This window comes from Alexandromys fortis, unplaced genomic scaffold, assembly GCF_014885135.2.
Source record: "Alexandromys fortis isolate MF-2015 unplaced genomic scaffold, M_Fortis_MF-2015_v1.1 scaffold_17, whole genome shotgun sequence".
Taxonomy (NCBI): Eukaryota; Metazoa; Chordata; class Mammalia; order Rodentia; family Cricetidae; genus Alexandromys; species Alexandromys fortis.
The window spans coordinates 17,962,373-17,976,972 of record NW_026067896.1 but is presented as its reverse complement, the minus strand read 5'-3'; the positions used below and the strand labels follow the sequence as shown (position 1 = coordinate 17,976,972).

General features: G+C 42.0%; 1 protein-coding gene across 3 annotated transcripts in view; it reads left to right on the top strand.

The window, feature by feature from the left end:
- Ppp2r2b (protein phosphatase 2 regulatory subunit Bbeta) overlaps window positions 1-14,016 on the top strand; it is a 248,686-nt gene extending 234,670 nt beyond the window's left edge. For all 3 annotated transcript variants that reach the window (XM_050163446.1, XM_050163439.1, XM_050163453.1), the window contains 2 exons: window positions 10,473-10,564; window positions 13,294-14,016. In XM_050163446.1, the coding sequence (XP_050019403.1) occupies window positions 10,473-10,564; window positions 13,294-13,573 (372 nt within the window). In that variant the 3' untranslated portion in view covers window positions 13,574-14,016. The remainder of the gene's footprint in view (window positions 1-10,472; window positions 10,565-13,293) is intronic.
- Window positions 14,017-14,600: the final 584 nt, after the last annotated feature.

Here is a 14,600-nt window from a genome sequence, read left to right as displayed (position 1 = left end):
AGAAAGAAAGAAAGAAAGAAAGGAAGGAAGGAAGGAAGGAAGGAAGGAAGGAAGGAAGGAAAGAAAGAAAGAAAGGAAAGAGAGAGAGAGAGAGAAAGAAGAAAGAAAGAGGAAGAAAAAAGAGAGAGACAGACAGACAGACAGACAGACCAACCGACCAACCATGGCCAAAGACCTGGAGTAAAGAGAACTGAGATTGAGAAAGTTTTCCTTGATCTGGAACAGGGGGTTAGAAAGTTGAGCCTGAAGACTAAAGTGGGGCCTGGTCTTATGACATCTGGTACTGAGAGCTCTACTTGTCTGTGGCTGGGCACAAGGAAATGGCATTGAAAACAATGGGTTCCACCTTATAGCATGACAAGCAGCCTGCAGGAAAGGAGATGGTGCTGATGTGAGCAGGATGATGGAACAACAGGGAAGACGGAGAGTCAGTGACATCTGCTTCCTTATAGAATGTGGAAGGATGAAACACCAAGGACTTGCCTTAAGCACTGGGTAGAAGATGACAGAAACACTGATGGAGGAATTTAAAAAGCCAGGCAAGGGTCAAGAAGAAGATGAATCACGGGACAAAAATAGCTGCTTTTATTTTTATATTATCTCTAATTAGATAAAAAAGAAATGAGGCAGGGAAAGGGGAATATAGGCAGACAGATTTGATTTATAATGTTTTGCTTGAGATACAATTCGTCTAGCACAGGATTCACTCATTTCAGGACATATAGCTCCCTGGGTTTCAGTATAGTCACAGAATTGTAGAGCCATTACCAACTCCAGAACGTTTTGTCACTGTGATTTTCAAACATTCTAGTCACACTGAGGAGGAAACACTGTAGCAGAGACAAGTGAAGAGACAGGAAAATAAATAAATTTTAAAGTTCTTATACAATCTGTCTTAGGGTTTCTGTTGCTGCAATGAAACACCATGACCAAAATGCAAGATGGGGAGAGGGGTTTATTTGGCTTATACTTCAGCATTGCTGTTCATTATTGAAGGAAGTCATGACAGGAACCTGGAGGCAGGAGCTGATGCAGACACCATGGAGGGGTGCTGCTTACTGGATGGACTGGGAGTATAACTTGGCTGGTAGAGTACTTGCCTAGCATGCAAAAGGCCCTCCGTCCATTCCCCAGTAATGTATAAACAGGGCAGGGTGGGACACACCTGTAATCCCAGCACACAGTAGAGGCAGGAGAATCATCAGTTCAAAGACATCCTTAGCTTGGGATGGATGAAAACTTGTCGCAAAAAAAATTATTTTTAATAAACTAAGACAAATATATGTGAGTGTGTCTTCCGATCACATTCACCTGCTTGGCACAAGCAACAGAAGGAGTTCACCCAGTGGTGCAGTTTTAAGGGAGTAGAATCGAAAGAGAAAGGTTTGTTGAACTTGCACATTGTGAGTGAAGTTGCCATGACCAATGCCAACCCTAAGGAGCTAAGGAAGAACAAAGTGCTTGGGTCAATGGTCCTGAAGAACTGACAGAATCAAGATGCTATGAACTAAAAAGAAAGGAAGTAGCAATAGAAGTAGACTCACACATTAGATACTGTTGTAGTCATGTGACAGTAGGGGCAGGGAAGGAAAATCACTGAATATGATGGGCCCAGTAGTTAATAGCCAGGTGTTTGAGTCACTAAAAATGATGGCAGAAAGAGGGGCACTCAAAAGAGAGAGAGAAGGAGGTACTCAAGTTGCTTCAAGGAATGACTTGGATAGCAAGTGCTTTTGATGACGTGGATAGCAAGAAGTTGAATTTGAATGTGTGACATCAAAGGGACTGAGAATAAGGCAGGAACGGTAGTCCTGAGCAGCAGGGCACTCCACTTGAGCATGTGGACTTGAGAGCAAAACCCCACATCATCCTGAAGTGCTGAAGGCGGTGTCTTCAGAGACACGAGCAGGAAGGAAAGGGTAGCACACAGAGTCCCACCGAAACCAACCATACTAGAATGGTATCTACCTAGAGTGGTCGCTCTAGGTGGGCATCTGCTGGACTACCCCATCTTCAATGGTGTGTAGGTGTTGTCTTCAACAGAGCCTTGCCATCAGTTTGTGGATACCAACCTATAGCCTGGGCAATAGCCTGGGTTGTTTGGGGTTTCTAATGGGACCCCTTTGGTCAACAACCCAATTAGGTGTGCCCTGTCCCTGGTATTGGAACTTTCATTTTTTGATAAGAGATATCCAGTTGGGGCTCTGTCTCCATTATTTGGGAATTCCTTTTAGATCACCTTCATGTATGTATATATATGGAAACTTCTACTATATTAGACTTCCATAATGCCATTCAAATGGTCCTTAATTTTAGTTCTCTCCCCCATACTACCTCCCTTATTCCTGTCTTCCCTCCCCGTCCCTACTTGGTCCTCCCATTCCAGTCACACCCATCCTTCCGTCCATAACCATCTATTCTATTTCCCTTTCCTAGGAAGATCGATCCCTACCCCCAGTCCCTTACTCTATACCTAACCTCTGGTTCTATAAACTGTAGCTTTCTTATCATTGACTTAACAGCTAACATCCACATATAAGCAAATACGTAGTATATTTGTCTTTCTGAGTCTTTGTTGCCTCACACAGAATTTTTTTTCTAATTCCATCCATCTACTAGCAAGTTTCACGATTTAACTTTTTTAACAACTGAGTAATACTCCATTGTGCAAATGTGCTACATTTTCTTTATTCATTCTTCCATTGAGGGGTAACTTGTTGTTTCCAGTGTTTGGCTTTTATGAATAGAGCATCAGTGAACATGGTGGAGCAAGTGTCTCTGAGGTAAAATGAAGCATCCCTTGGATATATATGCCCAAGAGTAGTATGGCTGGATCCTGAGGTAGATCAGCTCTGATCTTCTGAAGAACATCCACACTGGTTTCCACAGTGTTTATACACGTTCTAAGTCCCATCCGCAATGGAGGAGTGTTCCCCTTTCTGTACTTGCTCAACAGCTTAAGCTGTCATTTGTTTTATTGATCTTAGTTCTTCTGACAGGTGTAGGATGAAATCTCAAAGTGGTTTGGATTTACATATCCCCTATGACAAAAGATGTTGAGCATATCTTTGTCAGCCATTTGCATTTCCTCTTTTGAGAATCTTTCATGATGATTTGTACCCCATTTTTAATTAGGCTCTTTTTTAATATCAAGTTTAAGTTCTTTATATATTTTTTATATTAGGTCTCGATCAGATGTGTAGTTGGTAAAATCCTTTCCCATTTTGTAGACTGCTCCTTCATCCTGAGGTTGGTGTCCCTTGCCATGCAGAAGCTTCTCAGTTTCATGAGACCATACTTATTAATTCTGCTAGCAATGTTCTGCTCAAAAAGCCTTTTCCTGTGCCAATGAGTTCAAGACTATTCCCCACTTCCTCTTGTACCTGGTTTTATGTTGATGTCTTTGATCAATTTTGGAGTTGAGTTTTGTGCAGGGTGATAAATATGGATCTATTTCGATTTTTTTACATATAGCCATCTAATGTGATCAGGTCAATTTTTTGAAGATGGTTTTTTTCAAGTGTGAATTTCTGACTTCTTTATTTAAAAAAACAAATCAGGTGACCATAGATTATGTATAGATTCATGTCTGGGTCTTCAATTCAATTCCATTGATCTGTTTTTGTGCTAAATCATGCTGTTTTTATCACTACAGCTCTGTGGTACAACTTGAGGTTGGGGATAGTGATAGTTCCGGCAGTTCTTTTATTATTCAGGGTTGTTTTTAGCTATCCTGGACTTTCTGTGTTTCTACAGGAAGCTGAAAATTGTTCTTTCAAGATCTGGAAAGAATTGCATTGGAATTTTATTGGTGATTGCATTGGAGCTATATATTGCTGTTAGTAGGATGACCTTTTTTTTCTGATTAATCCTACCAATCCATGAGCATGGGGAAAGGTTCTATTTTCTACTATTTTTAATTCCTTCTTTCAGTGAGTCTTTGACTTGCTTGGGTAGAGTTACCCCAAAATGTTTTCTATTTTTTGAGGCTATTGTGAAGGGTATTATTTCCCTGGTTTCTTTCTCAATCCCTTTGTCATTTGTCTATATGAGGGCTACTGATTTGTGAGTTAATTTCCTACCCTACTACTTTGCTGAAAGAACTTGTCAGCTATAGGAGCTAGATGGTGAAAAATTTAGGGTCACATAAGTGTACTATCGTATCATCTGCAAATAAAGATACTTTGACTTGTTCTCTTCCAATTTGTGTCCCCCTTGATCTTCCTCAGTAGTATTATAGCTCGCGTTAAGACTTCAAATACTGTATGAATAGGTACGGAAAGAGTGGACAGCTTTGTCTTGCTTCTGATTTCAGTGGAATTATTCTGTTTCTCTCCATTTAAGGTGGTGTTTGGCTATGGGTTTGTTGTAAACTGCCTTCATTATGTCAAAGTATTTCCCTTGTATGCCTAATCTCTCCAAGACTTTTAGAATGAAGGGGTATTGAATTCTGTCAAAGGCCTTTTCTGCATCTAATGAAATGATCGTGTGGTTTTTGTCTTTCAGTTTGTTTATGTGGTAGGTTATATTTTCTGATTTTTATTTGGTGAACCACCCCTGCAAATCTGGGGTGAAGCTTGTTTGATCATGGTGGATAATCTTTTTGATGTGTTCTTGGATTCAGTTTGCAAGTACTTTATTGAAAATATTTGCATCCATGTTCATAAGGGAAATCAGTCTGTAATTCTCTTTGTTGAGTCTTTATATGGTTTGGGTATCAGGATGACTGTGGCCTCATAAAATGAATTTGGCAATGTTCCTTATGTTTCTATTTTGTGGGATAATTTGAAGAGTTTGTTATTAATTCTTCTTTGAAAGTCTGGTAGAATTCTGCACTAAAGCCATCTGGCCCTGGGCCTTCTTTGGTTGGGAGACTTTTAATGACTGCTTCCATTTCAGTAGGGGTAATAGGCCTGTTTAAATTGTTTATCTGATCTTAGTTTAATTTTGGTAGGTGGCATGTATCAAAAAAAATATCCAACAGGCAGTGGTGGCCTACATCTTTAATTCCAGAACTTGGGAGGCAGAGGCAAGTGGCGTTCAAGGCCATCCTGGTCTATAAATTGAGTTCCGGGACAGCTAGGGCAATTACACAGATAAACCCTGTCTTGAGAAAGAAAAAAAAAAAAAAAAGGAAGGAAGAAAAGAAGGAAGAAAGGAAAAGAAAACCATTTCTTTTAGATTTTCCAACTTGATGGAGTTCAGGTTTAAAGTATGTCCCTTATAATTAATTTTTTTGGATTTCCTCAGTGTCTGTTGTGCACCCCCCTTTTCATTTCTAGTTTTGTTAATTTGGATATTCTCCCTGCTCTGTGGTTATTTGTTTCTATTTTATTGACTTCTTTCCTAAGTTGATGAATTCTTGCCATCTACTCCTTTTGGGTGAGGGTTATTTTTTCTAGAACTTTCAGGTACTGTTAGTATAAGATCGCTCCAATTTTTTTGTTTTTTGTTTGTTTGTTTTTATTTTTTCGAGACAAGGTTTCTCTGTGTAACTGATCTGACTGTCCTGGAACTTGCTTTGTAGACCAGGCTGCTCTCAAACTCAGAGATTCGCCTACCTCTGCCTCCCAATTGCTGGGATTAAAGATGTATGCCACCACTGCCTGGCACACTCCAATTTTTTTAATGTGGGTCCTTAGCACCATGAAATTGCCTCTGAGACTTGCCTTCATTGTACCGCTTAAGTTTGGTATGTTGTGTTTTCATTTTCATTCAATTCTTAAAAGTTTTAATTTCTTTGTTAATTCTCTTGACCCGTTTTTTCATTGACTGTAGCGAGATGTTCTATTCCATGTGCCCGTAAGCTTTCTGTTGTTTCTGTAGTTGTTGATATCCAGCTTTATTTAATCCATGGTGGGTAGGCAGGATGCAAGATGCTATTTCAACTTTTTTTTTTTATCTGTTGAGACATGCTTTGTGTCTGAGTATGTGGTCAGTTTTAGAGAAAGTTCTATGAGGTGCTGGAAAGACGTATATTCTTTTGTGTTTGGGTAAAATGTTCAGTAAACATCTGTTAGGTCCATTTGGTTTATGGTATAAATTAGCTCCAGCATTTCTCTGTTTATTCTTTCCATGACCTGTATACTGGCAAGAGTGAGGTAGTGATGTCACCCACTGTCAGCGTGTGAGGGCTGAGTGTAATTTAAGCTGTAATAGTGTTTCTTTTATGACTTAGGTGCCACTGTTTGCTGCATAAGTATAAAAAATTGCGGTGTCCTCTTGAATTTTTTCTTTGATGAGTATGTAGTGTATCTCCTCTGATTAGTTTTGGCTTGAAGCCTATTTTGTCAGATATTAAATTGCTTACACCAGCTTGTTTCTTAGTTCCATTTGCTTTGAATATCATTCTCCATCCTTTTACCCTGAGATGATGTCTATCTAACTCAGGGTGATCTTTGATGTTAAAGTGTATTTCTTGGCTGCAGCAGAAGGATGAGTCCTGTTTTTACATGCATTCTGTTAGTCTTTTTATTGGGGAATTGATGTTATTGATGTTGAGTTATCAATGAGCAGTGTTCGTTGATTACTGTTTATTTTTGTTGTGGTAGTGCCCCCCTTTTGGTTTGCTGATCTGGGATTATTTCTTCTTTGTGATGTTGTTGTTGTTGTTGTGTGTGTGTGTGTGTGTGTGTGTGTGTGTGTGTGTGTTTAACCTTTTCAGGCTGAAGTTTTCCTTCTAACACCTTCTGGAGCAATGAATATGTAGATAGATACTGTTAAAATTTGGTTTTCTCATGGAATGTCCTTCTCCATCTATGGTGAATAAAAGTTCTGTTAGGTATAGTAATCCAGGTTTGCCCTTGTGGTCTCAAGTCTGTAGAACGTCATCTGTCCAGGTCCTTCTGGCTTTTAGAGTCTCCATGGAAAGGTCAGCTGTCATTCTAATAGGTCTGCCTTTATGTGTTACTTTTTCCCTTGCAAGTTTTCATGTTCTTTCTTTGTTCTATACACTTAGTGTCTTGATTATTATCTGATGAGAGAATTTCTTTTCTGGTCCAGTCTATTTGGCTTCCTGTACCTTGATCTGCATCTCCTTTAGTTTGGAGACATTTTCTTCTATAGTTTTATTGAAAATCTCTCCTGTGACATTGACCTTGTTTTTTTTTTTTCTTTTTCCTTTATTCCTGTTGTTCACAGATTTGATCTTTTCACAGTGTCCCAGATTCCCTGGATGTTCTGTGCCTGGAGTTTTCTAGCTTTAACATTTTCTTTGACCAAGGTATCGATTTCTTTTATCTTCAATGCCTGGGGTTCTCTCTTCCACCACTTGTATTCTGTTGGTGAGGCTTGCCCCTGAGGTTCCTCTTTGAGTTCCTAGATTTTTTTATTTCTAGATGGCCACAGTTTGGGTTTCGGTTTCCTTTGATTTTATTTCCACTTTCAGGTCTTGAACTACTTTTATTCATTTCCTTCCACTGTTTGGGTTTTCATAGTTTTCTTTAAGGGATTTATTTATTTCCTCTTTAAGGACCTCTATCATAATTAATTTTATTTTGGGCTTCAGCTATGTTGGCTTTCTCAGGGACTATTGCAGTAGGGTTGCAGGGTTCTCGTGGAGACTTTGCCCTGGGAGTAATGTTTTCACACTGGTATCCAGGCATCTGAGTTTGGAATGACTGTAATTCTAAGGTACTGGTTTCTGGTCCTGTCTTTGTTGGGCACTTTGTTTCTTTATTTATGTTGCCTTCTCTGGTTCTTAGGACAGTGTTCTTAGGCTGTGTGTTGCCTGGTATAGAGTGTTTCTGGGATCCTGCCAGGTGTAGTCACTGGGGGTTCCAGGTACAGTGATTTTCTAGGTATTAAGAACTGACCCTTAGCAATAGGAATAGGCTAGAAGGGGATCAACAGGAAGGAGAAAGCAAGGTGTTTCACCAGTATCTGCTTTACCGCCTTTTAATGAAGGCAGAAAGTGAGACCAGACCACAGCAGGTGTTCTGCTACAGAGCTGGGGCTGAGACGGGAAAGGGGGGGGGGGGGATTGCATTTGGAGGAGAAGAGAAAGGAGGGAAGATCTGCAGTTAGCCTAATTGTTTCCCTGGGAGGTGTGGCCCATGGCTTCCCAGGGAATCCTGGAGTTGTGTGACCTGGGACCAAAGGGTGAGTTGGGGAAAGAGATCTGCTTGATCCTCTGGAGATCTGAGAGGAAGGGAAGGCTGCAGCAGATGATTTGCTACAGAGCTGGGGATGAGACTGGGGCAGGGTTTGGAAGAGAGGAGGGTGAGGTGAAGATCTGCAGTTAGCCTATCTGCTTCTCTGCCCGGTTAATTTTTGTATGAAGGCATAATATTAGAATAGCAATACCTGCTTGGCTTGCTTCCTGGCTCCATTTATTTGGAATACTTTTCTCTCTCCTTTCTCTGTAGACCTGCATATCTTTAAAGTTGCATTTCTTATAGACAGAAAGATTGATTGCTTCTGTTTTCTAATCCATTTAGCCAAAGTGTCTTTTAATTGAAATATTAGGGTCATTAATATTTAAGTTATCATTGAAAGGTTGTGTTAATTATAGTCGGTTTGTGTGTGTGCGTGTGTGTATTTTGTTTTGCTTTTTGTGTTCTTAATCATACTTCATTTTTCAGTAATTACAACTTCATTTTCTCTCTAGAGTCATTTAGCTATTCTTATTCCTCAGAGGACTGGCTTAGTGGGCATCAATTCTTTTAGCTTATATGTACCATAGGAAGTTTTCATCTCTCTCTCTCAACTATAGCTGATAGTTTGGCTGGTTCCAGTCATCAAAGTTAGCCTCCATTACCATTTTGGATTTGAAGTTCATGGCTCTTCTGGCTTTCCAGGTTTCTATGAGCTATTATTCTGATAGATTGTCTTTTATATATGATTTCTGGGGTTTTTATTCTCTTGCAACTTCCATTCTCTTTCTTTGTGCTATATACTTAGTGTTTTGTCTATGTTATACCATGGGGAGCTCTTTTTCTGTTGCTGTTCTGTGTGTTTCCTGTATCTATATGGGTGTGTCTTTCCTCAGGGGAGATTTTCTTCTATAAGCTTTTAGATCTGGTCTGTGCCAACAACGTGAGATTCTTCTCCCTCATCTATGCCTATAGTTCAAAGATTTGATCTTTTCATAGTGTCCCACAGTTCCTGTATAGTCCTTTTCTGTGTGAATTTTAATCTTTCATGTTCTTTGTGTGATCTAATTCCTCTACTTAATCTTTGAGACCTGATATTTTTTTCTTCTATTTAAAAGGCTTTCCCCTGAGTTTTCTAATTGAGAGCCTGAATATTTTTTTCACCTCTATTTTCATTTTAGCTGGAGTTATCAGTGTTTCTCTTTCGTTAAGGGATTCAGTTTTCAAATTAAGGGCTTTCTCTGTCTCCTCAGAAGGACTTCAGCAGCCCCTCCTGCCCAGACAGCTTATACTCAGCTGAGAGGTCAGGAACCTTCTTTGACTTTCTTTTCTGCTCCACCCTGCAGGGTTGCTCTGTGTCCTATCAAAAGATCCCAGACCCCACTAGATTTTAGCAGCTGCCCTTGCCCTAGTCTGAGCCATCATCAGTGAAGCAAACGCCAGACTTTTGCCCTTGGCCTTCCGCTCTTAGCCTTTACTAGAACACGCAGACTTGGCAGCCCTCCCTGTGATGTCTCTCGCCCTTGGCCATGCATGCTTACCCTTCATTGGAACATGCAGACTTGGTGGCCCTTCCTGTGATGTCCTTCTTCCCCTTGCTCACAATCTGCTTACTCTCCATTGGTCTGTCACACTCCTTCCCGGACTTGTACCTGTGGCCCTTCTTGCCTGCTCTTCCCTAAGGTCGGAAAGCCTTACCTCCAGATGTCATTCAGACTCATTCACTCTCCACAGAGGCCATGTGTTACGTCATCACATGTAACCTTGTGCCCTCATGTGTTACCTCATCTCTCGGTGCCCTTCTCCACGCTTCCATGTTCTGTGATTTTAGCGCTGTCCAGAACTTCTCATGGATCTATTCCATTCCATGGTCTCTTCCCCCCAGTGCTCTGCCTCGAGCCCAGAGCAGACTTGTAATGAGCAGCTGTGTATCAAAAGCCTAAATGAATACTAGTTCTAACACCTAGTATTGACCTTGATCCAATCCCCGGAGCCCACATCTGGGATTGATGTGGAAAGAGAAACCCAATTCCACAAAGCTGTCCTCTGCCTGCCACAGGTACACATGCCAGCATACACACATCGTGCAGGCATACGCCAACAATAATAAAACAAAACATAATACTACCACTTACGGACTCCTGCATTATGCCACTCTCTACACAAGCAACCTTCTTCAGTGCACACTGGCATGAGAGAAGCTCACTGATGCAGGCTTTCCTCCTAGAGACAGGGCCCTGAGCCTGCATCCAGTGCAGAGCCACCTGCTGCAACGCCAGCGGGCACACGGAGGGGTTGAACAGCTCACGTCACCACGTCAGTGTTCACGGGACTCCGCCCCTCTTATGCTGATGCCATGTTCTTGATGTTTTCTCTCAGGTTCATGACTACCTCCGCAGCAAGTTGTGCTCCCTCTACGAAAATGACTGCATTTTTGATAAATTTGAGTGTGTCTGGAATGGGTCCGACAGGTAAGAAACATTTGTGTTCGGGCTGAGAGTCTTTCCTTGAGGAGCCTTTGGATGATTTGCCCTAAATGAGGTGCATCCAAACGGAGTTCAGTATGGATCCCAAGACCTGGCCAGGATACATTATGCGGGCCACAAACTGGAGTCTGTGGCCAAGCCTGTAAAGACAAGGATGCAGTGGGGCCCCAAGTTCATTTCAGACCTGGTGGAGGTGACAGTTCGGTGCCAACAAGAAAATAGTGTCTTTGACATACAAGGCACCTGCAAGCTAGGGCCAGATGCCTACTCAAGACCCCTGGTAAAACACCAGGAAATGCTCTCCTGCATAACTCTGGTTACTAGACCTATCTATCCCCTGGAAGCCGCTAGAGCAGACCTGACTGAAGGCTGTAGTGCTTCATTAACAGAATCCGAGCCAATCTCATTTATCACATTCCTTCAGAGTGATTTATTAGTGTTTTAAGGCCCTTGATTTCTACGATACTTCATATCCCCTCCCAATAGTTCATTTTCAGTCTGACAAATACAGATGATTCTCTGACTAGCTATAAACTAGATGCAGGCTGTTGGAGCTCACTTCGCTCCTTGATGAAGGTGGCATGGTGTTCAATAGCATGGGATATTTGCACAGCAGGCCTTTCTGCGATTCCAGCTTCAAGTCAGTGCCGTGGTCTCTGACTATCTTGCCCTCTTCCCAAACCACCGCTGAATCTTCTTCTGTAGAATTCAGCTGAATGAGATATAGTAAACATGTAGCCAAGGACCCCTATCCAGTTACACTATCCAGTTTATTACAGGATAAAAGAGCAAAGCAGCTGAACCATATGAACCAGAGTCCCCAGGGAAAGAAGTCAGCCCGTTCCTTTAACCACTTAGTCTTTGTTAGTTGATACAATTCACACAACTGTTGTTATTTCATTTCGCCCCTCATTAACATAGATTCATAACCAATGACGACTAGGTGTCTATGCACAAGACATTTTTACACACATCTCTTACTCTAGCCACAATCCAGCAAGGTTGTTTCCATCATCTCTGTTTCCCAGTTGAGGAAGCGAAGAGCTGGGGAATCGGAGAATTGGTGTGATGGCCCAACCTCGAACATTAGCAAGCAGTAATTATGACTTCGAGTCCTGAGATCAGTTCTTCCATATCAAAACTGGGAATTTCTTCAGGGTTCAGATAAAGTTAAGATATTTTTGGCTAAAACGTATTCCTTCTGACTTGCCTAAAAGTAAGTTAGATCTTGATAGAGAAGTGAGCATCAGTGTCCCAGAAGCTGCAGAATCAGGTGTCTAGGTACTTACACTCTGTGGCCTTGCACACGTGCATTCTGTGTTTGTCACACTCGTTGTCAGTGTGCACACCTTCATCTCCCCCAAAACTGCCTTGCATGAGCTACTGAAAGCTGTGCTTGGTGGAGGTAGAGCCCCTTGTATCCGTATCCTCATGACAGTTCACTGGAGCACCCAGACAGATAGATACCCTTTTATCCATAGCCAGTGAAACAAAACTCAACCTTTGATTAATCTGCAGCTGACGAAGTTCCCAAAGCAAGCCAGCCTTACCAGTTTTCTTTCCCTCCACCAAAACACAGATGACACCAGGCATTCCTTCCCAAACACAATCTGTCAGCCTCTTTGGGGTGCCACCATGAGATGGTACACACGGGGTACAGGCGGCACTATACCTCCCCACTGCCTGCCACCTATCTGAAATGCCAGCTTTAAAGATTCAGTACCCTGTTGTTGGAAGGTCTTCAGCCTTCCCTACTCTCCTACTCAATCAAAGACATCCCCGAGGACAGAGAGATTGCAAAACCAATGCTTTCCTCCAAATTTAAATTTAGGTTGGTCAAATCTGTTTACAGTCTCTCTGGGTAAGATCATGACATCCATTTTCTGGACACATTTTCTGAAACATCAGATTATAGAGCTGGCTCCTAAAAGGAGAGAGGCCACCTGTGGTGGTCACTGCTTCAGTACTGACAAGCTAAGTTCCCTGAGCTCAGGCAGCCCAGAAATTCCAAGACAACAATTGTGTGTCAAACCTGGAAAATAGTTTGCTGGTTCCATGTGTTCCTGCTTACACCTCCTCACTGTGGTCCCTGTCTTGGGGTTTCTGGTGCTGTAAAGAGACACCACGGCCACAGCAACTCTTATAAAGGGAAACATTTATCTGAAGTGGTGGCTTATGGTATCAGAGGTTCAGCCCATTATCATCATGGCTGAGAGGCAAACATGATGCTGGAGAATTCTACATCTTGATCCAAAGGCACCAGGAAGTAAACGAGACACTGGACTACTGGAATCTTGAGCATATATGAGACCTCAAAGCTCACCTCCACAGTGACACACTTCCTCCAGCAAGACCACCCCTACTCCAACAAGGTCACACCTCCTAATAGTGCCATCCTTTGGGGGCCATTTTCTTTCAAACCACCACACCTTACACTAATGGAAAGTCAATGACTCTAGAATCATAACAACTGGACCATATTAGTGACCCAAGAACAAAAAGTCTCTATGGAATAAAAATAAGTAATACTGATGATTATCTCAACCAGAGCTTGGTACTTTTAATGACTCAAAAAGACGTCAGTGCTCTCAGTTTAGCCCTCTGGTCCCTGTGAGTTGAGATGTCCATGCTAAGCCTCCTCGGCTCCTGAAATATGCTCTGGGGATGTTTTGCCACCCTTCTCTGTCATACTCAGTCTCCCCTCTCCCCTGCAGTGTCATCATGACCGGCTCCTACAACAACTTCTTCAGGATGTTCGACCGCAACACCAAGCGTGATGTGACGCTTGAGGCCTCGAGGGAAAACAGCAAGCCCCGGGCTATCCTCAAACCCCGAAAAGTGTGCGTTGGGGGCAAGCGAAGAAAAGACGAGATCAGTGTGGACAGTCTGGACTTTAGCAAAAAGATCCTGCATACAGCTTGGCATCCTTCAGAAAACATTATAGCAGTGGCGGCTACAAATAACTTATATATATTCCAGGACAAGGTTAACTAGGAGGACAAGCTATTACTTAGTCTCACATACTGAATACTAGTCAAACGAGTTTTTAAATGTTTCTTTGGGTCTTCATTTGATGCATTGCATTTTATTTCCCTATGCATAAAACAATTGGAATAGGATTAAAAAGGAGTTCAATGTTCCCAGCTCCCCAATTCTAAGAAACTTTTGTCCAACTCGGTAGGCTCGGGCCACTTCTGTTTAAAACCGAGAGCTGCCAACTGGCACTAATTCTCCCATAGTCGACTTGAATTTCTGATACATTCATTCATGCCCAGTTTTCTCTGGTGGGTTCCGTGTTTTGTTTCTAGGTGTCTGCTGCGATAAAAATGAGATTGTCTGTAGTATTTAAGGTGAAGAGATAAGGTTTTTTTTTTTAATTAAAAGCAATTCCATTTGTTTGAAAAAAATCAACAAAAAATAAACACTGTTTACTCTTAGAGAGTTTCTCTTTGTGAAAAAATCAGGCCTGGCCAGTATATATCTCCCATGCCTTCCCACCCACTGCCTTTTAAACAGTCCCATTGAAGCCAGAGACTTATTTCATGAGGCTGAGAAAGTGGTACCAAATGGGAAGGGAAGGAACATCATGACACTGCTTTCTCTTTCAGTAAATGCCATAGAAACAGCCTGGGAATGTAATGGCCAAAGCACCACAAACACTTTAGGGAACTCAGAGAAAATCCTTTCTCCACGGGGCTTCCCAGAGTTTGCTTGGCAAGGCTGGCTGAGACCAGAACCCTTCCATTGCTTGTTACTCTTGCTTTTATTTTTGTTTCCTTTTAAATGGCTCCATCTAATCCCCGCCTCCGTGGTCCTTGGCTCTTTCCCTTCAACCTCTGCCAGAGGATTTGCCCATTGACTTCACAAGGCTGTGCCCCGGTTGCTTGGTATCAGGAGGTCTCAATGAAGCAGTGAAGCATAACAGCAGCAGCCCCCCAAGAAAGGCTGGCCTGTTCTTGTGGGTTTATCCCTCCTGAGCAACCCCTCCTCTTCTCCAGAAACAGGCATCCATCAGTCCTCA